The sequence below is a fragment of the Dicentrarchus labrax genome, unplaced genomic scaffold (genome assembly GCF_905237075.1).
Source record: "Dicentrarchus labrax unplaced genomic scaffold, dlabrax2021, whole genome shotgun sequence".
In the NCBI taxonomy this organism is placed as follows: Eukaryota; Metazoa; Chordata; class Actinopteri; family Moronidae; genus Dicentrarchus; species Dicentrarchus labrax.
The window spans coordinates 15,164,718-15,189,998 of NW_026136722.1; the positions used below are offsets into that span (position 1 = coordinate 15,164,718).

A 25,281-nucleotide genomic window follows, 5' to 3' on the forward strand; every position below is an offset into this window, starting at 1 on the left:
CTTATTTTAAAGTATTATAAAAAAAGTATTATTAGAAAAATGCAAAATGTCCCCCTGTCTGTGTTTTATATTTTACTTTATTAATTGATTGCTATTACTGATGCACAGATGTTTAAGCAGCATTTTAATGGTGCAGCCGGAGCTAATTTTACCTGCTGTATACTGTTATGAAGTTTAAATTCATATTTTACCTTATAAAGATACATAACTACAGTTGTTCAATAAATAGAAAATAAAATGGATATGTTATAGTACAACTACCTCAAAATTGTACATAATAACTGAGTAAATGTACATTGTTGTGGTCTGTTGGATTCAGAAACTGGCCCCAAACGAACACCTAAAGACCGTGTTTCCAATGTTTGCAATCAGTCAAGTGGCCTGTATTGATTAACGTCGTGTATGCATTGCTGGAGAAGATTCATATGATTAAGTGACTGAATTTCAATCAATATGAAGAACAAAAAGCCAAAACGTCACAAATTAAACACTCAAATGTGGAACTTTGTATATATATATAATGCGCTGTGTGACTCAGTTACGTATTATTCTCTCAAAGTGTGGCAATCTTTTGCCCTTGTTTAATATATTGTATGAATTAAACCACAAACAGGTAAAATAAAACCTGAGAGAATACACATTAGCTTCTTTCCACATGCCATAAGACTGCTGAACACTGTATAACCATTCCCCCTTGCCTCCCCCTCCTCACCCACACACCTACACAGGACCGCTCCACTAGGATCTCTCCGTCATACTGTTGGGAAATTATATTTATCTTAGCTATGTTATCTGTCTTTTATACAAAATATATATTTATCTTATTTATCTTATTTGTATTATATACAAAAGTTTCTATTATCTTACAGGTTTTTTTCTCTTTTATATTGCATATCTATTTTTGTACATACTGCCTCCCCTTTATTTCTGCTGTGCTATGTGCCATTGCAACGTAATTTCATTTTGATGCAAATCCAAATGACAAATAAAGTCTAAGTCTAATTTATGGAAGTACATTATACTGTGTCCTCTGTGCCCTTTTGGATCTCCATATTACAAAGGGTGGCTACCATCATACTATTATAACATAATCCCATTCAGTAGCATTAAATATTGTTGATAACCTGCATTTTTTTGTTGTTGTGTCATTTAACTCTTTAGTAATTTATTATTATATTATAATTATTAAATAATTGCATTACATTTGGAAGTAGTGTGATCAAAATAAATCTATTACCAAAAGTGGATCACATGTTTGACTACACCCAGACTTACATCTGCATAGACAGTCATTGTATCCATTTTTGCTTGCCAACCCCACTGATGTAACCAAATCTAGTTCAGAGACTGCTGACACTTTTTAAAAGTTATATTTAGCGATAAGCCTCACCCATTCTGGTCCCCGTTATAGACCGCCACCCTTTGAACTGCTGCTTACCAAGAGGTCTGTGAATCAGTTTCTATATTGTACACAACTGTACTGCAACCCCACCGCCCCTCATCATCATCGACTGCCTTGTAAATCAGATCAATTACATGAAATTTTTACCATTAAAAACAAAAACAGGAAACAGTTTCCCAACAGACTCCAGTGCATTTTATTATGTTTGCTCAGATACTCATTAGAAACAGCCTGCAAGAAACCAATCTCGTAGCAGATATAAATTAAAATTTCCTCGATCGTATTATATTAATGCTAATAAATTCTGCTTTCATTCCTTTTAAAATGTGGCTCGATACCACAAAATAGTGTGTTCTCTTCCAGCAGATTGGGTTTAAAAAGCTCACCGAGCTACATAGCTTTGATGACATTTTTGAAGAGATGGTTGGACAGAAACAGGAAAAACAAAAAATCCTGGTGTGAATTGTGGTGACACGTTTGATGGTGAAAAAGTCCCTCACGAGTGACATGGACAGTTCACTCTCAGTCATTAAGGTTTAGCCACACCAAATGGAGCAGGTGGTGACAGAGACAGCTAAAGCTTGACACACCCGGAGGCACAGGATGTCTGTTAAGAGCTGGAGCGACTGTGAGCCAGAGAAGTTAGAGAAAACTAGTCTGAGCTGAGCACTGCTTTCATGTGTGCTTGTGGTATCACGATCCCTGTAGTGGCCCTTTTCACATGGCTTTCACTTTGATCTGCTTCATCTTCATCTGCTTCTTCTCAATCTTCTTCTGCTCGCGCCTCTGGGCTGCTTCCTGAGAAGAGAGAACAAAACAAAACATTTTCAGTGAATTACTCTATTTGTGTGCTTTAAAAAGAATAGTTTGATATTTTAGGAAATATGCTGCTTTGCTTTCATGCTGAGAGTTAGATGAGAAGACTGACTCGTGTCTGTGATGTAAATATGAAGCTACAGCCAGCAGCTGGTTTAGCTTCGCATACGTACAAGAAACTGCCACCCTGGCTCCATCCAAAGGTAACAAAACGTACCTACCAACACCTTTAAAAGCTTAATTAACAAGTTATATATCGTTTGTTGTGTAAAACTGAAACATTATGGTTTTACAGGGTGTTATGGGCCAGAGTATTTCTTAGCTGGGAGCAGTAATTTCCTGTAGAAAATGTCTGTAAAATGTATAATGATCATTTTTACAGATTGAACAAGCAAGATATAAAATGCTAATCTAGTTTTAGAGGTGCCGGCAAGTAGATTTGTTATTTTTGGACAGTCGAGCTGTTTTTGTCCCATTTTCAGTCTTTATGCTAAGCTAACTGGCAGCTGGCTCTACCGTAAAGATGTGAGAGTGTTAGAAATCTTCTCATGTAACTCTTGGCAAGAAAGCAAATTCCCCCAAAATTTGCATGTGGTTTTGCCAATTTCAGACCTCCAGACGACGTTGTCTCTCAGGGTCCTCCTCATTCATGATCCTCTCCTTCTCAGCCCTCTTCTTCTCCTCCCGGCGTGTCTGGGCCGCCTCCTGACGCTGAGCGTGAGTCTGCTTCAGGAAGTTCTCCTCCACACGGGCCCGGTTTCTGTCAGCTTTCTGTTTGCCCTAAATATAGAGAAGACGAAAGGGACTCGTAGCGGCACTTTAAACGTTCATTTAAAAAGCACAAAGTAGAGCACATAGGTGAGGGGTTAATTAGATCAGGCACCAGAGCGCTAGAATCCTGCTCACCTCTCTGTTGAGACGCAGTTTCTTGACTTTATCGATGCTGTAGATCACCATATTCATGAGTGGGAGCAGAGCGTCCATGTCTCTGGGAGAGGTGTTGCCCATGCCAGGCACTACACACACACACACACACACACAAACATTCAGTGTATATTAGTTAGATGAAACTATCATGAGGTTTCTTCAGATAGTAAGAGAGACAAAATGCTCACCATTAAATGTAAACAGCAGCGTCTTCTTGGTCTCAGGCAGCTTTAAGGGCTGACCCTCCCTGAAGAAACAAACATGGGGACCTTTAGTACCACATAGAAAGTAAGAAAATGCTAAACATGCAAGGGATTACAGAGATTAAATAAATACTTACTCTTGCATAACTTTTGGACCAGAAAATTGGTCCGAGAAATGGATGGACTCAATCTTGTCAGCATGGTTGGTGATATAATGCACCATCTAAAAAAAAATAAATACCAAAGACAGATTCAGACACACGAGCCAAATCAAGAAAACCCTGTTCACTATTCATCAGAGCCTCTTTGTAGTGATGCTGTATGAGAGATAAGACTAGACTTTACCTTGTTGTCCATCACCCCATCTGTGACCTCGCCCATCTCGCTTAGAATAGTCAGGGCGTCTGGGATCCCATACTTGGCCCCAGACTTAGGCTTGTCCCCGCAGAACTCACTCTATGGAAAAAGAACAAAATCGAATGGCGTGTTGGAAAAACAATGAAAAAATGTCTGTGAGCAACAATTTAAACATGAATGAAGCTGATCCATTTGAGTAGTAACAATAGTCCTGTATAATAAAGATAGTTTAAGATTGCATCAATTTAATGTAAGCGGTGGAGGATATTTACCAAGTCCTGCATCTCCTTCTGAAGCCTGGCCATGGCCTTCTTGGTTCCCACAGCAAACACAAAGGTGTCCATGTCCTCGTCATTAAGAGTCACTTTGATTTGCTACAAACAGACAGATGCTGTTGGTGAGACAATGATTGTGACTGCGAGGGGCACCTTAAAAAAGGCACAGTCCAGTGTGTCCGTGTTTTGTGCTCCACAACGACTCATCTGAACTGATGTTTGACTTGATACGTACCACCTGGTCACAGGCAGGCCTCATCATCCTGGCCAGAACGTTGAGCAGGTCCTGCCTCTTCAGAAACTGGGATAGACCACAAAGGAACATTACATGGACTGTATATTTAACACAACACACACTTACACATTGAGAACACACACTGTCCATACCTTGAGTTGGATCAGCATGCCTTCACAGCACACGCGCCCGGAGCACCACAGATTGTAGATGTGTTCATTTTCCTGATTCAGCTTCCCAGTGCTCACTGCTTCTTTACTGGTGCCGTCGTCACCTATAACGTACAAATGACTAACAATTAACACTGCTTCATAACGAGAGACAGAACACAAGCACATTCGGTTGGATTTCATACACTGCCGTTTGGATACTCGAGACAACTCACCCACTAGTGCAAAGTTGCTCTCTAGAAGTTCTCTGTGTGAGTTGAACCAGGCCTGAGCGAGGCGACTGTTCTTGTTCTTGCCGATGATATAGTTCATGATGTAGGCCAACAAGCCGGTCACCATCAGGATCTCCATGTAGTAACTCTCCCAGCTGTTCTGCAGATGTGCAGGAACCTGCAGAGAAACAGCAAGCGGTTGTCAGTTTTATAGCTCAACCAAGATTAATAAAAAAAAACATAACCAAATCTTGATGTGGATGCCTTAGATTTATTTCTTTTTAAAGAATTGTAACCAGGATGTGTAATAAAGTGGGACCTTTTAGAGCTTGTCAGTGCTCTCTGGTGAATAAACAATGTATTGATAACACTGTTTCTAAATTAGAAGTTAGAAACAGTTATTTCTTGTTAAATGTTGGCCAACATCAATACCAATATATCTGCAGATACAGTATCAATGTAAGTGAAAACAATGGTAATTTAGGATCCAGGAGTTTACAAAGGCTACAGTTTCAGTGTGGCCTTTGCTGAGCTTCCATGACAACAGTTTATGTAAATGATGCATCCTCATTAACCAGCCAAATTCAACAGCAGCTACAAAACAGTGGAGTAATCTGCATTTCTACTGATTTAATATTTCCTCGCAGTGGCCTCCCACAGCTACAAAACAGCATTTCCATTACAAACGACAAGAGATAAATTGTTAATTTAAGCCTTCTAATGCAACAAACACAAACGCATTCACAGCAGGAATCGTGTGCACATTCAGAGCCGAGGCAGATCACAATCAGCAGAACGCAATATGTGAGAAGATTTTAGCAATAAGCCCGGCTTACCGTGTGGATTATGAGGGGGTCCTTCATGGAGTGGCCTGTCTTCTCCATGTCTCCAATCCCCTCAAACTCTTCCTGGTCATATTTGCTGTACATGTCTTGATCCTACGGAAACATAACGTTGAATTGCTATAGATTCTACATGAATCAATATGTTGCTATAAATAATATTTATTGTGGAAGCTGTGCTCCAAATTTAAGATGTAAACAGTAACACGAGGCCGTGTACCTGTGTCTCCGAGTCATCGAAACCGTCTTGGCCATCCTCCAGCTCCACGGTGGCTTCGTCTTCATCTTCATCCTCCTCAGGCTGCGAGGACGGCGAGACACGAGGCGGAGGGGCAGTTTCAGCCTCGGCTGCCGGATCGTCGTTCATGTCCTCAAACTCAGCAAAGTCATTGTCATCGAAGTCTGCTAGGTCCTCGCCATCGTCAAAGTCATCATTGTAGCGTCCCCTGGAGACAGGAAGGGCCAGGAGGAGCAGCAGAGCGGGAATCAGGAGGAGATTCGCACTTCGCATGGTGGGACCTGCACCAAGAGAAAGTGGAAGAGCAGGAGTGAGAGAAGGGTTGACAATGTGTAAACATCGTCAGAGACATGTGTAAACAAGGGTGGCTGAAGGAGTGACAGAGAAGGTCAAATGCCAGAGGTTAACGTGCCTAATAATTAACAACAGGAACAAGAAGTGAAGGACGAAGAGATCAAATCAGTTGCAACTGCAGGGTAGTTGTGTTTTAGCTGTCTTTAAATGGAGGCCTGAGGGTTTGCCTTCACATTATAGTGTCCTGTTGTGGCCTCTGGCTATAACGGCTAAACTGTGCATAGGTTACATTATATTACAGATATTATATTATATTATTAGTATTACAGTAACCAGGTGAGTGCACTGAGCATTCACGTGATGAATCCCACACAGAATAAAATCCCTGCGGACCGAGACTAACTAGAAAACAATGACTAAGGAGGAAGAGGAACTCCTGTGTGCCAACATTGGGAAACGTTGAATGTCTCTAAGTGCTGTCACTTTATTAATGCTACTAAAAATGGAGTCAAGCTGCAGTATATGAATATAAAAACACTTCAATAACACCGTAAAGGCTCAACTTAGTCAAACTTAAGGAGCTGTATTTGGTATGTGGTTGAATCCGACCAGCAAGCGTCGACTAGCACCACTAACTTCCAAGCTTTGACGCTTGCTAACAGGCTAAAAAAAAAAAAAAAAAAACCCCACCGGCTGTGTTGTCTGACTTTCTACGTTTTTCTTTAATAGTCTAAAACTAACACCACGTACTCACCTAACGACATATGTAACGTCCGGATTAAAACCCCACAAGCCGTAATTATGTCCCCCATCCCCCTCCCTCCCTCTCCCTCCCTCCCTCTCCTGGCACTTTATCATTAGCATGCTAACGGTGGCTAAACTAGCATGGCACCTTGTTGCTGGCGACCGAACCAGAAAAGAAAGCAGCGTCTTATTTATTATTAAACTTAAAACACAACTCTGGAATCAGCCCCGACTAAAACAATAAACACCGACGAGTTGGGAGCTTACCTGGAGAATTACTGTGACAATAAACCTCAACGCTGGTTGAGCTCAAGTAGCCTGAACTGTCCTTGTAGTGATGTTACGCCTGAAGCAGCAGACCCGACACAGGACGGACCTTTCAAAACAAAAGTACTGTGCGCACGCTTTCGAGTGTTTTATTTTGAAGGTATTCGCCGGAAGTAAGCCGTTGTTGCGTTACGTCAGCTTTTTTTTAGGTATTTGGCGCCCTCCGGCGGCCGCAGCGGGTAACTACAAGTCGGTCTAGTTTAAAAATAGTTTTTATATAGTTTTATTAACAGTAAATAGTGTAGTAGAGTGAAAACAATTTGTTCTATTTTATTTCTTACATTTTGTGTTATTATATATTTATTATATTGAATATTACTTACAGGATAACTGAGAACATGACCGCCACAAACACATGAAACAATGATGTGACTTCATATCGGGGAGGAAATCTTGCAGACTGGTGCACAGAAAACAACCTACTCTGCAGGCGGGTGATTAAAAACCACTCAGAAGATCATCCATATACCCAGCATCAGTGATATTGATCACTCTGCTACCATAAGGGAAGAGGTAAAAGCTTCTGCTGCTGTACCACAAGACTTAAAGACAGTGATTATCATACAAATTAGTTTTTATTTTTTTTTAACTTTTTTAGACTCATTAATCCATTTTGTATTCTTTATTTCTGTAAAAGTATCATAACGGGAACTATATCTAAATTAAAGTAATAAAAATACTACAAGTTTGTGTGTCTTAGATGACAATAAAATGACCTTGAAATCCAATATTGATCAAAAAGTCAAACATTGTAATCCACATATACAAATACAAAGTAGAAAATCTTAATTTTAAATGCTTTAATTACAGGAGGAGATTAAAATGAGAACTTTATATTGTTATTGTCATTATGCAACATGCTGTGGGGATATTTTATGATCACATTTGGTGTATTTATGCTCCCCCCCAAAAAAAGCACATTAATGTCTAACCATGCCCTCTATTGATCACTGTACACGACTGCACCCTGTCCCACATTGTAAAACTTTTATTTTGAATGTTCCACATTCGTTAATCACAAAACAAGAGGAAATCTGCAAGAAACTGAATAAATATGGCTTCATTAAAGTGTGAAACGGGCCAGAGGCAGCTATTTCTACCGGATTATCTATTGTGAGTGCTCGTTCAGAAACTTTCCAGTAACCCAAAAAAAAAAACTTTTATTTTGAAATCAAAAACCCGGAAGCGACCTTTATTCTGTTGAACTCGACGGTTCTCCAGCTCGTAGCGCGTAATGCTACTCTTTGTTAACCAAAGTGGGGAGTAATCTTGCTCTGACACAAGATCTGGCTCGTTAAATGAGCGTTATCGCGACCCGCCTGCTCACATTTGCTCTTGCGAGTTAAGTGACCGGCGACAGTTTCCCGCCTCGCAGGACTCAACTAGTTTTCGTGAGGGAGCTAGCAGCTAGCAGCTAGCTCGGGGGAGGATGTCGCTCCACGGAAAGAGAAAAGAGATCTACAAATACGAGGCGCCATGGACGGTGTACGCGATGAACTGGAGCGTCCGGCCAGACAAACGCTTTCGGCTGGCGCTTGGGAGCTTTGTGGAGGAATACAACAACAAGGTGCGTAGTGTTTGAAGGGAGGAAGAGGAGGAGGAGGAGGTTGTAGTCATTCATCAAGCTAACGGGGGTCTTGTTAGCCAGCTTGCGCTAATGCTTCTGCGCAGTCCCAGTGTGTGTTTTGTTGTTTTGTTGTTTTGTTGTTGTTTATATATAAATATAGCTCGCCCTGGTAATCACAGGTGATGTGTTTGCGCCTGTCCAGGTGCAGCTGGTGGGTCTGGAAGAGGAGAGCTCAGAGTTCGTCTGCAGGAACACGTTTGACCACCCGTACCCCACCACCAAGATCATGTGGATTCCTGATACTAAAGGGGTGTACCCGGACCTGCTGGCTACCAGTGGGGACTACCTGCGCATCTGGAGGGTAGGGTGTTTATTTATGTCCATTAAAAGAATAAAAACATACTGATATATGATTCCCCTCAGTCATACTCCACTGTAGTATAATCTAGTTGCTGTTACAGTTTGTGTACTGTTCAGCTCTGGGGTTTGGTAAGTCTGCTCACTTCCAGTTTCCTTTTCATTTCAGGTCAGCGACACAGAAACGCGCCTCGAGTGTTTGCTGAATAACAACAAGAACTCAGACTTCTGTGCACCCCTCACCTCCTTTGACTGGAATGAAGTCGACCCCAACCTGCTGGGTAAGAAGTCCGCTGTGCGATCAATGAGTAAGGAGCCTATGAGGCTTTTGGTGTTGTGTAGTTTTAACATGTGGGTTCTTTCTGCAGGCACATCCAGCATCGACACCACCTGCACTATCTGGGGGCTGGAGACCGGTCAGGTGTTAGGACGCGTTAACCTGGTGTCTGGACACGTGAAGACCCAGCTGATCGCCCATGACAAAGAGGTCCGTGTGTGTGTGTGTGTGTGTGTGTGTGTGTGTGTGTGTGTGCACTGTAAAGTGAAACCTTGTGTGGTTGTTAAAGTTACATTTATGTCTTTGCGTGTCCGTACAGGTGTACGACATCGCCTTCAGCCGTGCAGGAGGTGGAAGAGATATGTTTGCCTCTGTGGGAGCCGATGGATCCGTCCGCATGTTTGACCTCCGACACCTGGAGCACAGCACCATCATCTATGAAGACCCTCAGCACCACCCGCTGCTCCGCCTCTGCTGGAACAAGCAGGACCCCAACTACTTGGCCACAATGGCCATGGACGGCATGGAGGTCAGTCTGCTGTGGATTCTTCCCATTGTTTTTGTATTAAAATGGTGTTGTCGGTAAGCCAATCTGAGCGTCTGAGATTTCATAAATTATTAGAGGACTTTTTGACTGAGAACTCAGCTTTAATACTTCCTATGTGGGTGTAGGTGGTCATCCTGGATGTACGTGTTCCTTGCACTCCGGTGGCTCGGCTGAACAATCACCGCGCCTGTGTGAACGGCATCGCCTGGGCCCCTCACTCCTCGTGTCACATCTGCACTGCAGGTAAAGGCCCCCTATAGATTGTGGACTGTCTTAAAAGCTCATTGCATGTCACACTAAATGGGTCTAATTATGTGCAGTGTCAGTTTTGAGGCGCGAGAGATTATACGACGAAGTACCCTGTGAAGCGCAGCCCCAGTTTCTAGCCTCTCATCTATGACCGTTAGTTTTCTTTACGTGAGCGGTTCTCAGCAAAAATAGACAGAAAAAAAAAGATCTGTTCATGGTCATATCGTCATACCAGCAACATGTGCACCTTTTCACTACAGTTTCAATGTCTATATCTGTTGAATATGTCACATACATGTAAGAAATACACCTCCTGTATCCATTTCTGATGCTGCTGCCACCCATATCTTTCTACACTGAGTTTGCCTTTGATAAATACAAGTTTTGTCTGACATGCTCTGTGTGCAGGAGCTCAGCCCCGCCTGAAGTTGATCAGGACATAGAATTGAGAATCACGGATTTTCTTTGGTATTGGTACCGACTACTAAATTTCTGGTATCGTTCGGTATTGGCACTTGGATTTCTGTGTACCAAAAAAAACAAAACAAAACTCAAAAGAGAAGGAGGACAGTGCGGACACAGTTGGGGAAAACAACATGTAAAAACAAGTTTGAGGTAAATACGTGTCTTAGCAGTAGCATTACACATACTCAGTGGTGCACTCTGCGTAATTTAATGTTATATGTTTGATTAGTTGGTTTTAAAATGTGGGTTGTTGCAACAGTCACTTTGTAAGAGTTTGGTCCTAAATTCAGAATCTTGTGGCATCCTGTCTTCGGTTGTCAGAGCTCTAAAAACAGCCATCGATGGTCCCAGTAAGATCTAAGACCACCGTTTTTTAACAAACAACCACAGTTTCACCAAATTTCTCTCTCACAATTGCTAACTTTTGTCTAAAACAGCCCAAACTCATACAATGTGAAGCTGCATTCCCTTCGGACCTTGCCCTTTCAGTCTGAAACATCCCTGTTAATGTCTTCTTTTCCTCAGCCGACGACCACCAGGCTCTGATCTGGGACATCCAGCAGATGCCACGGGCCATTGAGGATCCCATCCTGGCCTACACTGCTGAAGGGGAGATCAACAACGTGCAGTGGGCCTCCACGCAGCCGGACTGGATCGCCATCTGCTACAACAACTGCCTGGAGATCCTGCGTGTCTGAAGCCACGGACACTTAGATAAAGAAGAGAAGGAGCGTGGTTTCAGATTTGGACTTAACGTTTGTTCCTTAGTCCACTGCTTTCAAGACGGGGATGAAGTCACGACTGAACTTTTTGTGAACGTGTTTTTGGAGTATCACACACACCTACTCTACAATACCCTGGTTTACATTTTCTTCCATCGTTCTTCTATTAAACGTGTTTAAGCGCTTATTTATTTTGCTCACAAGGTAGTGTTTCCGCACAGCTGCTGTAAGAAGCTTTGAACTTGAAGCAGTTGTCTACGAAAAATCCGATTTTTATACTTCTTGGTGTGATGTCAGCCAGCTGTGAGATTATCATGAAGGGTTTAGATGTTGTGTGTTTCTTCTGTTTGAGTTAAGGTTGATACGAACTACCGTAGGCAGCAGAAGATGACCTCTCTAATACTTAGGAATATGTCGTAGCCTTCTCGTGGACTCAAAGATTCAAAGATCATTACGTTTTAGTCTCGTTTACCCCTGTGGCAACTTAAGCTGTTCAATTTTTCAAATGGGTGTGCGTCCAGTATCCTCTCTCCAAATGATTGTAGTATCGAGGCTCGAACTTGTGACCCCGTACATTTTTTAAAAATTGTAAAAATAACCCGAGGGATTCATATTGTCACTGCAGTGGTGTCTCCCATCATTATGGTGTGTTTTAGTTTTGTTTTGTTTTTTTCTGGTGATGCTGTGAGGCAGCCATGTACAGCAGCACTCTGAATCCACCAGAACAATATTCAACGTTCAGCCTTTTTAACTTCCTACTTATTCTTTTCTTCTTCCTCTTCTTCCTCTTTTTCTTTCTTTGTAGAAGACTGTGCTTGGAAAGCTGCATTTTCTTTGTGGTAGGGTGAGTTGTGAAATGGGAGGAGAGTGAAACAACTTTCTGACTGTCTGCCTCTCTTCTTTCTTTTTTTTGTTTGTTTTTCAATAATTAAAGGGTCATGTCCTTGTAGCATGCCATTACAAGGCAAAATGTACATACATATAAATATATCAACTTGAGATGTTGGTAAGCCAAGTGTTCATGTTGTAGCTTTTTCATAAAGTTTATTATTGAATTTGCTCTAATAAATTGTATTCCTCCATGTCCTAGGAACGCACTTGTCGCTGTATTGCGTTGTTTGGTGAAATTGCAGTTGGTTTACAGATAATTAATCCTTTATGGAGGATGAAAATAAATAAATATATACATAGATATATGAATGTATGCATTAAAACAGGAATGAGTAATATAATAGACACCGAAATACATAATTAAATGCACAGAAAAGCTGCTAACTAAACAGGACGCAAACAAATGTATTAAATCTATTTCTACATATTTGTTCCCCTACATTTATTTTTGTATTTCTGTGTCCGTATGCAAATGAAGTCGGAGGTTTGGGTAACAGGAGTGGGATTGATTCAGGTCTTCTACTTCTTCCTTTATAGGATTGTTGATTTGTTCGCTCGCTACAGGCCTGACCACCACATTTGTATTTTATGTAACACCTGTTACATTTTGTACAAGCCATTGCAAAAGATAAGATTTTAAAGCCACATCCCACAGCAGCCTCCAGATCAAAGCCAATACCTGCCGCTAACATCTGAGTCATGTATCTTTATACTGAGATTAGTTTCTGCATTACTAATCACATGATGTTTCATCCTCCATAAATCCTTAAATGGTATTTATGAAATATAGTTTTATTGCTTTTATTGTCAAAGAATCTGTCTAGGGCACATGTAGGGGGCACCCGGATTTGAACCGGGGACCTCTTGATCTGCAGTCAAATGCTCTACCACTGAGCTATACCCCCTGATTTTATTGCTGTGGGTTTTGTTTGTGACTGACCAGTGTCTCTTTCCTGCTGTGCCTTCCTACAGTAGGAAGTGTTTGATTGGTGTGAATGTGTTTCCTTTATAGACAGAACAGCAAATTAAATTCTTAAAATACCATTTCCTAGAAGCCCACTTGATGGCTGCTACACAGGGTTACATACAAGACACAAGGATTATCTTCATCAATTGCTATCACTTTCAAATTATTATCATTGATTTTTATTATCTTACTTAAGTAAAAGTAGTACTAGTACTAAATAGTAGTAATAGTAATAGTGTGGCCACAGATCAGTCTGTGGTTGTATGGGACAGCTTCTAGGTATAAATGTGTAACAGTTTGAATGTGATCACGGTGTTAGTGCACAAACAAAAGGCTTCCTCCCAGTGAACTTTTCCTTGAATAAATAAAGGTTTCAAAAATGACCAGGTAGGTAAGCAGCATTTTACTGTTGTTGAGATGGAACTACTTTTTTTAATGAGATGATTAATAAGAGAGGAAAGACAACAAAACAAAGTTCTGCTACGCAAATTAGATTAGATTAGATTTTTAACTCTTAGGGCCTTGGATAGTTATTTGAATGAAACCATGTGAGAAGTTTACAGGTGAAAACTCTCTTTGGTGGAACTGCAAACAACTCATAAACATCTGGAAGCCCCAACTGGACACAGCCATTTCAGATGTCAAGGTTTGATCCCTCTTCTCTACTCTGTCTGTACTGATAACTGCTTCTCCAGTGACATTCAGCCAAGTTAATCAAACCAGTGTCACTGGTGTACCCCTTAAATATGGAAGCTAAACTGATATGAGGTCATTTTAAGTCATAGCCTATCTACTGTGGGTTGAATTTGATTTTAGGTGCCTAGAATAGATTTTCAAAATCTTAATCTACAAATTAACCACCTACTGTTTAAGAAATGCACCATGGTAAGAAATGCACCTGAAATGTAGTGAAGTAGAAGCATATGGTAGCATACAATTTACATAAATTAATGCTGTACTTGTAGCAATTGAGTAAATGCTTTATATTAAAAGATATTAAAAATTATTTAGCATATTATTTGCATTTTCAGTGGATGATGCCTCATGTGAGGCTTTGTCTATAGGGATGGTAATTAATGCTCATCCCTTCATCAAATACAGCTGTTTAACATGTCAAAGCCTACCTTGGTTTGACTGCATATCCAACATGAAAAACATCCAAGAAATTCAATCAGTTGAATCAGAGTCGTAGTTGCAATGTACACTTTCAGAGAGTTTACGTCTACTGTCACTTCGTCTGCACTGCAAGTGACATTTGGTGTTGCTTTGCTGAGTAATTAGAAAATAAAAGCATTTTGGACTCCCAGTGTAACTCTGCAGTGTGTCTTTAATCTAAAAAAAAAAAGATAAATAACAGGAAGTTGTGCTTCAAGAAACATTATACAGAATTATAAATGCTTAAAAAGTCATTACATTCACCTGGTGGTTGGAACTGAGAAATCATCTTAACAGCGACGCCTGGAGACGACGTCTCTGTTTCCGTGTGTGATTGACAGCTACCATCCACTTCCCTTGTCACTCAGTTGGTGTAAAACAACCATCAGCAGTTTTTCCCTTCACCTGTTTAAGTATCAAAGTCAATCCTCTCTGTGAATCAAAATGTTTAGGGAGAACCTCTAATGCTGGCACTCTCAGATAAACACATCAGGTGCATTATGAAACCATGTGATCGTGCCACTTTGAAAAAAATAGTTGACACGTTTGAGTTGAACCGACACAGAAACAGGGGGGGAAACCAAGCAAAGCAGTCATGATCAAAACAAAACTGTAAGAGCTACGTGTAAATGTACAAGAAAACTATGATGTTTGTCTGCTCTGCTTGATTGTGTACGTTGCAATACCTTCTCTTGATCAAATGACACGCTCAACTTAAGTACTGCTGATTTATGTCAAAATGTCAGAACAGGAAATATGAGATGAAAATTACACTTTTTTAAGGAGTGCTTCTCCACCCACTGCACCACCCTCCTTCACAGTGTGCCAAACAGCAATAGGTTTGCCTTTTGATATTTTTTTTTAACAAACACCAAAACAACAATAGTGAGTCTCTAATTTATAACACTCATAGTTATTACATTTACTAGATGTAATGTTCTTAATGTGACCAATACATCTCTAATATTAGGAAAATAAATTCAGTTCCAAGTAAATGATTACATTTTTTCTATGCTCAAGTCTGAGGCCTTTACTACACGTATACGGATATTTTTCAAAGCGAATGTTTTCCCCCTACGTTAAAATATCTCTGTACACACGAGAACGCAAAAAAAAAAAGAAACGGTTTCAAACACTCAAACAAACATGCTGAGGCCAGTAGGTGGTGATGAAGACTACGTCAACAATACGTCAAATACCAGAGAAGAACATTCTGAGCATGCGCACCTTTAGTGATGGTGACTTAAAAACACAAACAAATTGTTCCTAATTATTTATTTGTAGTTATTGAACACCTTTCTGGCACACAGCCTAGCAGTGCTTACCAAACATTGTTGTTGCGGTTGTTGTTACACCAAGCAACAATGGGCATCCTCAACGATCCGTACACATTTTTTAAAAAATCTGCACCTTTGAAAATCTCAGTTCTGACCTAAAACTCTGTTTGCGTGCGGATGAGAGGCCAAAAAACAATGAGGAAAATGTTAATTTTGCAAAATATCCATATAGGTGTGGAAAAGGCCTAAATGTGCAATTCTTATACAAAGTGAATGAAGATAATTCTTCAAATGTGAAACATATTAGTAGTCCTTGACATGTCACCTCTCTTCAAGGAAACCTGGGATGCAGTTTGTGTAGCTTTCAGATCCAGTGAATGCATGGCACATATATTTGGTGTGCTTACTGTCAACTCATGTTTCATAATCATCCCACCCTGCGGGGCGGGAATAATCTCTTCATTGCACAGAACCTCGGGTGTGAAGGGACGCTGGAGCACAAAACCACAGCAGCCTGTGCGGGCGCCGTAGAGTCTGTTTGTTAGAAACAGCAGGCACTCTGAACCCTCAGTGACGTGGAAGGCAAGGCATCCCACGCTCTACAGCAGCATCTGAACAGGACAGAGGAGTTTTTTTAAGGGAGGAAAAAGGAAGTAACAGAGTGGGAAACATATGGCTGTCCCGTCCAGAAGGTCCAGGCTTTTTAGGTGGTTTTGGTGTTCTAGCTGCCTGGCAAGACAGGGTCAGAGACATGCCTCTGGATCTCTTGCATCTCTGTAGAGGTCTCCAGGTGCTCAGGGAGGGAGGGGAAGCGCTGGCTGCCACACAGCAGTCCAGGAGGCTCTTGGGCCCCTGACAACTGAGAAGTGGTGAGGTCCGCAGAGGGCAGACGTGGTGGGTCGGCCTCCGGCGACATGGACATGGTGTCATCGGAGGCCACGGTGAGATGGATCCCGCTGGAGAGGGAGTCCTTGGATTTGTGCTTAAAGTCAGAGTCTGGACTCTGAAAAGAAATTCAGAGATCATTTTAATGAATAAATAATCTGATTTTGATTCTGATTTTCACACTTAAAGGAATATTTTGGCAAAATACACTTACATCTGAGAGTTAGATGAGAAAATTGACACCCCTCTACTGTATAGATAAAGATAGAGCTACTAGTGTGCTTGGCTTTGCATAAAAACAAATGAGAATATTTCCCCAACTACTCCTTTAATTTACAAACTTAAGTATTGGCTTTACTTTAAGGGTTGATTGAATTGCTTGATATCACTGAAATTACTTCCACACTTATCTAACTTTAAGGATGTAAACCGAACACAACACCTGTAAGAGTGAGGCAGTGCTGTCGATCTGTACAGGCTGTATTGGAGGGACAGGGTGGATTGTAGGTGCTCCTGTGCTGTACAGGGTGGTGGGGTGAGGCGGGTGAGGGCTGGGGGACACAGCACTGTAGGCTGGAGGCACCGGGGCCATCTGCCTCTGTAGGAGCTGCAGGATCACATTGATGTCCGCTGTCATACGGGTCTCCAGCCTTGGCAGAATAAAGACAGACATCAGCGAATGTGACCTCGCGAATTTTATCTTCATTATCAGAAAAAAAACATACATAAAGTTCTGTTGATGTTGTTTTGATGCTGGATGAAACGCTTTATAATCCTTTTATAGAGTCTTCTCATCTGCTTTTTTAAAAATGTCCACTAGGTTTCTCTCTTGCTCTCGTTACATTACCTCACTCTCTCACACACGTAGAAGCAAATGGGCAGTTAAAAGAAAGCATATTACTGTCATTGGCTGATTTCAAAAACATTTTTCCTGCATGTGTCAGTCAACCTTGACCCTTTCTTATCTTTATTGATCTTTCCTTCCCTTCTCTTTCCTCTCTTTCTCTTATACACATGCAACTCACATTAGCACCATGCAAACAACCAGCTGGGAATTGATATGCAAACACAGCAGGAGAGGGAGGGAGGAACCTGAAGGTAAACAACAGTCATTGCATGATAATAATGAAATGTAACACCTTTGCTGAGTAACAACACAAGGGGGGTATAGCTCAGTGGTAGAGCATTTGACTGCAGATCAAGAGGTCCCCGGTTCAAATCCGGGTGCCCCCTCTTTAATTTCATTCTTTTAAAAGCCGACTCACCTGTTTAACTGAGACTGCAACAGCTCCAGTCTGGATTCCAGCTCGCTGGGCCGATCCTCAGCACAGGGTGGAGGGTGGAAACTGGCCCTGACTGAGGACGATCGTCTCTGGCTCTCTGAGAACTGGCTCGCTCTGCGGTCTGGCCAGTAGCTATAAAGACCTGACATGCTGATAGGGGCTGCTGCTGTGCAGAAGAAGAAGAATCTTTCTTTAATTAAAGACACAACTTATTGACTGTTACTGAATAAAACCATTAAAAATATGTGGGAGGACAGGTCAGGGTGTACTTAACAGGGTTATTCTAGTTTGGATTTAAATTTATTAGGATTAATAAACCTCTCATTTTATTGAAGTTTCAAACGTTGAAGTGCAGGCATGATTTTAGTTATTTGTAATTATATTGTTACTTTATTTTTACCTCTTTTATTTTAGCAGATGTTACTTTCACTTTTCTTCTCTTTAGTTTCAGTTGTGTTTTTACTGGTACGGGTAGGGTTGGAAACAGTTTATTATCTGTGTAACAAGTCTAATTTTCTAGGTACTAGTTATTTCCAGTACTTGGGACTTATAGACTTGAATTCATGTACTCTGTATCAGCATTCATTTTGTTCATCAACAACCTTTTTTTCTATGACTAAGAGGAGACATTGATGAGCTCAAAGTAGGTCTTTGATAATCAAAACTAGGACGAAATGTATGTTTTGTTTTCATTGACAGGACGAGAAAGGAATAAAATGCTATTGGTGGCCATCGGACAAAAAATACATGACATATTCCCACAGTCGTGTGTCTAGTCTGTCAAAATACAAACAATGCATCCCTGTCATTTATACTTGATATACTTTATAGTTGTCACTTGATACCGTCACCTTTATTTCAATTTCCAATACCAATACCTTTCCGATGTATTACCCTGATTGAATTGGGGATATTCTGGATGTAGGTAGTCTTTACCTGAGTATGGTGGTCCTCCGAGGTCTACAGGTGGCCCGATCCCAGCTGAGGGTCCACTGTGAGGCAGGAGGTTGACCACTGCTGGTGGGTAGTCTCTGGTGTCACCCCCAGGGGGGTACAGCTCCCCCTTGCTGTGCCCCATGGGCTTCATCTCCTCATCACTGGACTGTGAACAGATGCTAGCACTGCTACAGAGGTCGTCCCAATGGGATCCTGCCATTGTACCCCGGTGGTGGTTTGCCATGGGACAGGACTGATCGGGATAAGAGTCTTCGCGGTCCATGCCGTCTGTACAGACAGGGTCACAGGTCAGCCAGGATAAGACAGTATGGAGATTAGATGGAACATAAGCATATGTGTTAGGCCTTGTCCTTCACTCACCTGGTCGGTTCCGACGACGCAGCGAGCTTCTCCGATGCCTTGTCCGGCGGTAGCCACATTCAGAGTCCCTGCCCGGGGTTGTCTGGTTTATTCTATCTGCCTGATACATATCAGCTTCAGTAATTCAAAAATACACACCAGATCTCACACTTGAAGGACATATACATTCTTGGACTGTCTTACATCATTATGTATAATACTCACGCGAGTAATGCACCATAAGAATGAGGATACAACATAAACATGAGATCAAAGAGTCTAAGCAGGTATGACCAAGTAATGATATCTTTTTGATTTTATTATCTACCCTGTGGAGTTTGTGACCATTTGCAGTACTACAGAGCTTAGTTTGCGGTGCGTAGATGCAACTAAGAGCCAGAGGTGGCCAATACGCTATTAAAATAGGAAAATAAAAGCCGATGTTGAAAATGCTGATTTTTAAGCATTTTTTTAAAAGGCTTTTAACTTTTTTTTAAAAAATTTTATGAGGAAAGAAATAAATTTTGGCATGCTTGTGAGGCCTGATGAATACACACAATCGATGTTTGTTTACAATACCAAGTCCACAGTTTCCTTATTTAATTTATCTTCATTCGTTAATTAATGAATCAAGGATCAAAGTAATTTATTTATCATTATACAACACAAGGTTGTACAACAAAATGAAATAATAAGGAACCTCTTAAGCACAGATTATGAAAAAGAATTGAGATCACTATTGATGGTGTTCCTACGTGTAACATTGCCCTCTGGTGGCACTCACATCTCTCAGGTTGAAGGTGATCTCCAAGTTGTTCCAGAACATGTCGGCAAAGTCAGGATACATGTCCAGCACTTCCAGCAGGTCGTCTCTCAGGATCTTGTGAAGGTCGCAGTAAGTCAAAGCCCTGACGTCAGCGCTGGATTTACCTGGCCTCCCATACAGACTGATGGGTTCACCAAAGATGTCGTTCTTTCCTACGGACACCACAGCAAAAGGAAAGACACACATGGAAAAGAGTAACAGTTAATCGATAGATGTTTGACCAAGTGAGCAAGCCACTGCTAGTAATAGTGAAAATAGTTTACTGACAACATTTTGATGGACGAATCTGATCCCAAACAAGAGTGACACTGATCCTCAGCAGCACTGCTACTCAACACAAATTGGTCCCCTCAAACACAGCTGAAAAAGAAGTGACCTATGCAGACTGGATTTGACTGCTGGCCCTATTGATGATCAATGTCACAGTGAAATGGAAGTGGAGCTATGCCCAAACACCTCTGGCAACACAACACACAGAGAGTATGTGTGTGCGTATGTGTGTTATGTGGTGTAAAGGGTAGCGTGAGTTGTGGCTGCGGCTTTGTGGGAAAGAGGGTGGAAGAAAAAACAAATACTGTACTTTTATGTTGTAATGGGCGTGGGTCACTATTGTTGATTAATTAAATGAATGACTGATAATGAAAATAATGTCTGATTAGCAACCCTACTGGAAAAGTAAGACAAAGTAAACAGAAGTTCCACTGTAGCTTGAAGCTCACCTAGTATGGCCACCACCACATCGTCCCTGAGGATTTCTATAGAGCCTCTGGAAATGAAGTAGAGGGCGGTGAGAATGTCCCCACTGTGGACCAGAGTGTCCCCCGGCGGCGCGTGGGTGGTCTTGAAACGCATGGCCAGTGCCCGCAGGCAGCCTTTGTTGGCACCTCGAAAGGCTTTGCAGTTCTGCAGCAGGGTGCGGTTCAAATGGAGGCAGATGTCAGCCTGCAGACACTCAGGGAAACCCTTTAAAACCTGCAGGGCAACAGAGGGCACTGGGTGAATCTACTGCAAATGTTAGTTTTCATTTTTCCCTGCATTCACTTGACCTGTATCTTTAAAGCCACGGACAAAGCAAAATTAGTCTGAAAAGTATATAACAAAGAAAGTGATGGGTGAGAGAAGGAAAGCAATGTGTCAGATTGATTCAGGCGGGGCACAAAGGACAGTGGCTCCAAGTGATTATCTATTCTCACATTGAATTGGCAGGCGCTAATGCTGCTCTCTGGCTGCATCGTGCTCTGGTGCTGCTGGCATCCCAAACTCAAGCAGAGATATGACGCACATCATCATGAAAAAAGTAGTCTCTCAATGAAGCAGCTTCAGTGGAAAACACTCGTGTGTGTTTAAAAGCAAAGGGGGCACCCAGATTTGAACTGGGGACCTCTTGATCTGCAGTCAAATGCTCTACCACTGAGCTATACCCCCTGCTGAATGTCATCTCAGTGATGATTTATTTATATCTGAATCCAAAAACCTGTTTTTCTGAAGTAAAGAGAAAAAGCTGACTCTGATAAAGGTTTTGTTGGTAGGCAAAGAAAAAAATAATTTGTCATTTTGTAAATTCACTTGCAAAGCAACATAGACAACGTGGGTTTGTGTTCATTTGAGTAAAGATTAAATGAAAGTTCAGTGTGGGAAAACTGGGTCATTGCCGCTGCAAAGAACAAGGCAAATAACCCATTTGGTCAAACACATAATATCAGGTACTCTAATGCTGCAGATGATTACAGCAATGAGATGTATAGAAATACAACCAGAATTAGTTATGCTATACATTTTATAAAGCAGTCTTTTTTTAATCAAAAAATAAATAAAATGTATTATTATTCTTAACATCCACTTTAGTGCCTCAAATTCTAATTATTAAGGCAAGTTCTTTCATTGAGATATTTTGAGGACAGCATACCAAATGCATATATAGTTGTATAGTATATATGTTGATGATGAATGCAGAAATGAGTAGATGTTTGTACTTTAAATGCCTGGAGGTTTGATTTAGGCATAAATAAAGAATTTTATGCAGAAATTAAACATGGATTGTTGGTTCATCTCAACACTGAATCCAGCTGAGTGGGCGGTATAGCAGTTGTGGTTGGGGATTATGTAGACAAAAAGCTCACATCAGTTGTTTGGTTGGAAAGGGGGCACCCAGAGTTGAACTGGGGACCTCTTGATCTGCAGTCAAATGCTCTGCCACTGAGCTATACCCCCACCCTCACAACTACTGTGAGCAACACCTCCTTCTTTTCTATGAACCGTCTAAACATCTACTTTCCAACAACTAGCGTGTGCATTAATGTCTACATGACTTACAGCGTTCATGTCGATGCCGTTGGTGTAGGACCAGGCATGTTGGAAGTACTCCTCCAGCCTCTGTCGAAGGCCTCCTGGGATCTGATGGAAACGGATGAACTCTTTGACCCGCAGCATCTGGGTGTGGTAACGGGCAGTGCCTGAGTACAGTCTCTGAATGATGGCCGACACGTTACCAAAGATACTGGCGTACATCAGAGCTGCAAGGGATAGACGACAGAAATACTGTATGTTGCAGGAATTGATGATACCAAAAATTGCATAAATGCAAATAATTCATACATTTACTCAACAAACAATCAACAGAATCCAATCAGAAGAAATTGAGGAAGCTGTCCTTTAATATTTAAGAAATTGTAAAATTCAATTAAGTGATTTGGTCATTAGAAGTACCAAGATTGTCTTTCACACTTTCTTTCAGTTTGCCAGTATTTAAGAACAATATGAATTTTGAAATAATAGAAACGTTAGAATAATAGGTAGTGGCCTGTTATGCTATTTAATTAATTGTCTGATAACATTTCTATTTTAAGATATAATCTACTACACCAGAGTTTAATGTGCAGTCAAATACATGCAGAGAGGTAACCCCCTGAAGAATTTTGTTATTTAACGTTAATTCAGTGGAAAATGTTAGCGTCCCATTATGATGTAAGTTCTGGACTACATTCTTTACCACCATAGCAAACATATAAGTCTACAGGAAATACAAAATATTTGTATTTTATAGCATGAAAATATGAACAATATAAAGACTGAAGTGTCAAATATTGCCACAAAATGTTCAGGTCAATGACACTGACTCTGTTTCTCTCTTGCAAATGCAGAAAACTTCATCATTAAACTATAACTGCTTTTAACCGATGGTATTTTATTTGTTTTAGAGGGTGCTTGCCCTAAAAGGGCTTCATTTCAGACTCACTCCCACTCTACTCACAGCCAATGAGCATGACACAGATGGAGAAGATCTTCTCTGGGTTGGTGTTAGGTGAGACGTTCCCAAAACCTACACTGGTCAGGCTGCTGAAGGTGAAGTACAGGGCTGTAACATACTTGTCCTTGATTGAGGGGCCAGAGGCTGCGTCACTGTCATTGTACTGTTTACCAATCTGGTCAGCCAGGTTGTCCAGCCAGCCGATCTTCATGCCTCCAATTCGAGCAGAGCCTGTGCGCTCCACGTTACCAATGGCATACCAGATACAGGCCAGCCAATGAGCGATGAGGGCGAAGGTGCACATGAGAAGGAAAAGGACGGCAGCTCCATATTCTGAATAACGATCCAACTTCCTGGCTACTCGTACCAACCTCAGCAGTCTGGCTGTTTTCAGTAATCCAATCAGAGTGGTTGTCTGAGGCTGGTGGAGAGAGAGAGTAGACTTTGTGTTAGTGATATAAGCTAGTGTATTGAGACATAAATTGAAGTTTCTAGCATGCAAGGAATTGACATATAAAAGAGCAAATCAAATTATTGGTCAAAATAAAGCAAAAACCCAACTTAAATAGAAACAGTATGATAGCCTGACACTCAATCCCCTCCACCCCACCATTAATATCGTAACGCTCAGACACAATGAACTATGCAAAGACATTTAGGCAACAAATGGATTCATTGTCTCAAAACTCTGTATATCTAAAATTGACAATGGTTCTGCAACTGCATGTCTTGTTTCCAATTAACTTGACAACCAATTCATCCGACGGGTGGATGTCTCTGCAAAGTAGCATGCAACCTTGTATTGTTAATTTAGCTTGAAGGGTGACTAATGGGAGTCCTACACACTTAGCCAGCCTCTTGGAGTTTCCGTAATTGGTCTTTCTGAAAAGTTTCAACCTATTAGTTTGGTTTTTGTCCATATTATCTACTATTGTGCTGTAATTTTACTGTACAATAGTAAAGACGGGAACAGTCGAGATAGAGACAGAAAACACGGAGAGAGAGGGGTATGACATGAAACAATCTCCCAAACCAGATTCAAACTGAAGACACTGTGCTTTTATGGTATGCGTCTCGCAGGATGTGAACACTGTCATTTCGATGAAGATAAGAACCACAAGTCTTTTGATGGGATTAAACAACTACATGAGTCCTAGGAATCATCATTAATGTAATTTGTTATACGCAGACCCGTTTTGCTGTTTGACCTTTTGTCTGTTATGAAAAAGGTATATTTAACTTTGTCAGACAACACTGAGAGAAGTAAAAATATATGTGTTGATGTTGCGAAGCCACTGACAACTGCTGTCTCCTCTTGTTTCTCACCTCCTCAGACCCCGAGCGGAATATGAGCAGATCAAAGGGGATGGCAGCCACAATGTCGATGAGGAACCAGCCCTTGAAGTAGTGCTGTGCAATGCGTCCCGGGTGGCTGACCACCTCGTCGTTGTGGTTGACGTAGGTGGTCCTGAAGTTGATGAGGATGTCCACGATGAACATGACATCCACCACCAGGTCCACCACGTTGAGAGGGTTGCAGGTGTAGCCGCAGGTTCTCCTCCGCTCTTCCTCCACCTCGTTGAGGAGGAAAGCGGCCGAGTATGGTGTGAAGATGGCGGTGTAGATGACCAGCAGCAAGATGACCCAGTCCCATACCGCTTTGAAGGGGCTATAGTGAAGGATTGTCCATTTGTGGATGCGTGGGGCCTGGAGCTTGTACTCTGGCAGCACGTCAGCACCGAGGGACAACACCTGAGGAGACAGGGACAGGATGGTTAGGATTTTATCAATAATGGTGGTTGGATAGTAGGATCCAAAACTAGTGTGTTGATGTATTTTTTTATAATGACTGAGCTGAAAACATTTTACTACATGAAGCATAATTTTCAAACAGGAACAGGAAAGATTTTTTCTTTCCGTTAGTTGATTTATCTGTTGAGATTGAGAGGTGATGAAAACATAGAAAGTGCACACTTGCAAACACTGTAATAAGCAATAGCTGGATACTAAAACAATCCAAAAGGATAAACATTACTTTGCAACAAGAAAAATAAAAATATTAAAACATATAACAAACATAAAACATATAACAGACTACAACCCGAAAAAGTAATGCTTTCATTACTGAGACACTGACACACAGCTGTAATTAGTGGCTGCTGCACATACTATATATTAATGCTTGTTTGTAGACACTGTCAAAGCCAATCAGGCCACAATGTATGATG

At 41.3% G+C, this 25,281-nt stretch overlaps 3 protein-coding genes and 4 non-coding genes across 11 annotated transcripts in view; 2 read left to right on the forward strand and 5 right to left on the reverse strand.

The window, feature by feature from the left end:
* Positions 1-1,574: 1,574 nt before the first annotated feature.
* Positions 1,575-7,109, reverse strand: ccdc47 (coiled-coil domain containing 47). Of its 2 annotated transcripts, none has more exons than XM_051388468.1 (13): positions 6,983-7,109; positions 5,660-5,958; positions 5,434-5,535; positions 4,601-4,775; positions 4,368-4,489; positions 4,216-4,281; positions 3,978-4,079; positions 3,694-3,804; positions 3,486-3,571; positions 3,334-3,392; positions 3,125-3,234; positions 2,831-2,998; positions 1,575-2,200 (listed from the first exon to the last, which is right to left on the reverse strand). In XM_051388468.1, exons 2-13 carry the CDS (start codon positions 5,948-5,950, stop codon positions 2,120-2,122), a joined length of 1,473 nt encoding a protein of 490 aa, XP_051244428.1. In that variant the 5' UTR covers positions 5,951-5,958; positions 6,983-7,109; the 3' UTR covers positions 1,575-2,119. The 2 variants fall into 2 exon arrangements, with proteins under 2 accessions (XP_051244428.1, XP_051244427.1); XM_051388467.1 differs by lacking the exon at positions 6,983-7,109 and adding an exon at positions 6,726-6,794.
* A 1,115-nt stretch (positions 7,110-8,224) lies between these two features.
* dcaf7 (ddb1 and cul4 associated factor 7) lies at positions 8,225-12,319 on the forward strand. 3 transcript variants are annotated; one of them, XM_051388131.1, is made up of 7 exons: positions 8,225-8,609; positions 8,789-8,970; positions 9,136-9,247; positions 9,335-9,453; positions 9,563-9,772; positions 9,916-10,033; positions 11,030-12,319. In XM_051388131.1, exons 1-7 carry the CDS (start codon positions 8,519-8,521, stop codon positions 11,200-11,202), a joined length of 1,005 nt encoding a protein of 334 aa, XP_051244091.1. In that variant the 5' UTR covers positions 8,225-8,518; the 3' UTR covers positions 11,203-12,319. The 3 variants fall into 3 exon arrangements, with proteins under 3 accessions (XP_051244091.1, XP_051244090.1, XP_051244092.1); XM_051388130.1 differs by having other exon boundaries at positions 8,812-8,970; XM_051388132.1 differs by lacking the exon at positions 11,030-12,319 and adding an exon at positions 10,448-10,622 and having other exon boundaries at positions 8,812-8,970.
* A 631-nt stretch (positions 12,320-12,950) lies between these two features.
* On the reverse strand, positions 12,951-13,022 carry trnac-gca (transfer RNA cysteine (anticodon GCA)). The gene has a single exon. It is a non-coding gene; the product is annotated as a tRNA-Cys (tRNA).
* A 450-nt stretch (positions 13,023-13,472) lies between these two features.
* The window catches only part of kcnh6a (potassium voltage-gated channel, subfamily H (eag-related), member 6a), a 34,532-nt gene continuing 22,723 nt past the window's right edge, over positions 13,473-25,281 (reverse strand). Inside the window, exons 7-16 of one of the 2 annotated variants that reach the window (XM_051388129.1) lie at positions 24,380-24,805; positions 23,057-23,474; positions 22,120-22,319; positions 20,526-20,778; positions 19,765-19,958; positions 19,002-19,101; positions 18,621-18,908; positions 17,667-17,847; positions 16,844-17,051; positions 13,473-16,519 (exon numbers count right to left, since the gene is read on the reverse strand). In XM_051388129.1, the coding sequence (XP_051244089.1) occupies positions 16,238-16,519; positions 16,844-17,051; positions 17,667-17,847; positions 18,621-18,908; positions 19,002-19,101; positions 19,765-19,958; positions 20,526-20,778; positions 22,120-22,319; positions 23,057-23,474; positions 24,380-24,805 (2,550 nt within the window). In that variant the 3' untranslated portion in view covers positions 13,473-16,237. Of the gene's footprint in view, positions 16,520-16,843; positions 17,052-17,666; positions 17,851-18,620; positions 18,909-19,001; positions 19,102-19,764; positions 19,959-20,525; positions 20,779-22,119; positions 22,320-23,056; positions 23,475-24,379; positions 24,806-25,281 lie in introns of both variants that reach the window. The other variant, XM_051388128.1, reaches the window with a different exon arrangement.
* Positions 17,563-17,634, forward strand: trnac-gca (transfer RNA cysteine (anticodon GCA)). The gene has a single exon. It is a non-coding gene; the product is annotated as a tRNA-Cys (tRNA).
* trnac-gca (transfer RNA cysteine (anticodon GCA)) lies at positions 21,160-21,231 on the reverse strand. Its single transcript has one exon. It is a non-coding gene; the product is annotated as a tRNA-Cys (tRNA).
* On the reverse strand, positions 21,946-22,017 carry trnac-gca (transfer RNA cysteine (anticodon GCA)). The gene has a single exon. It is a non-coding gene; the product is annotated as a tRNA-Cys (tRNA).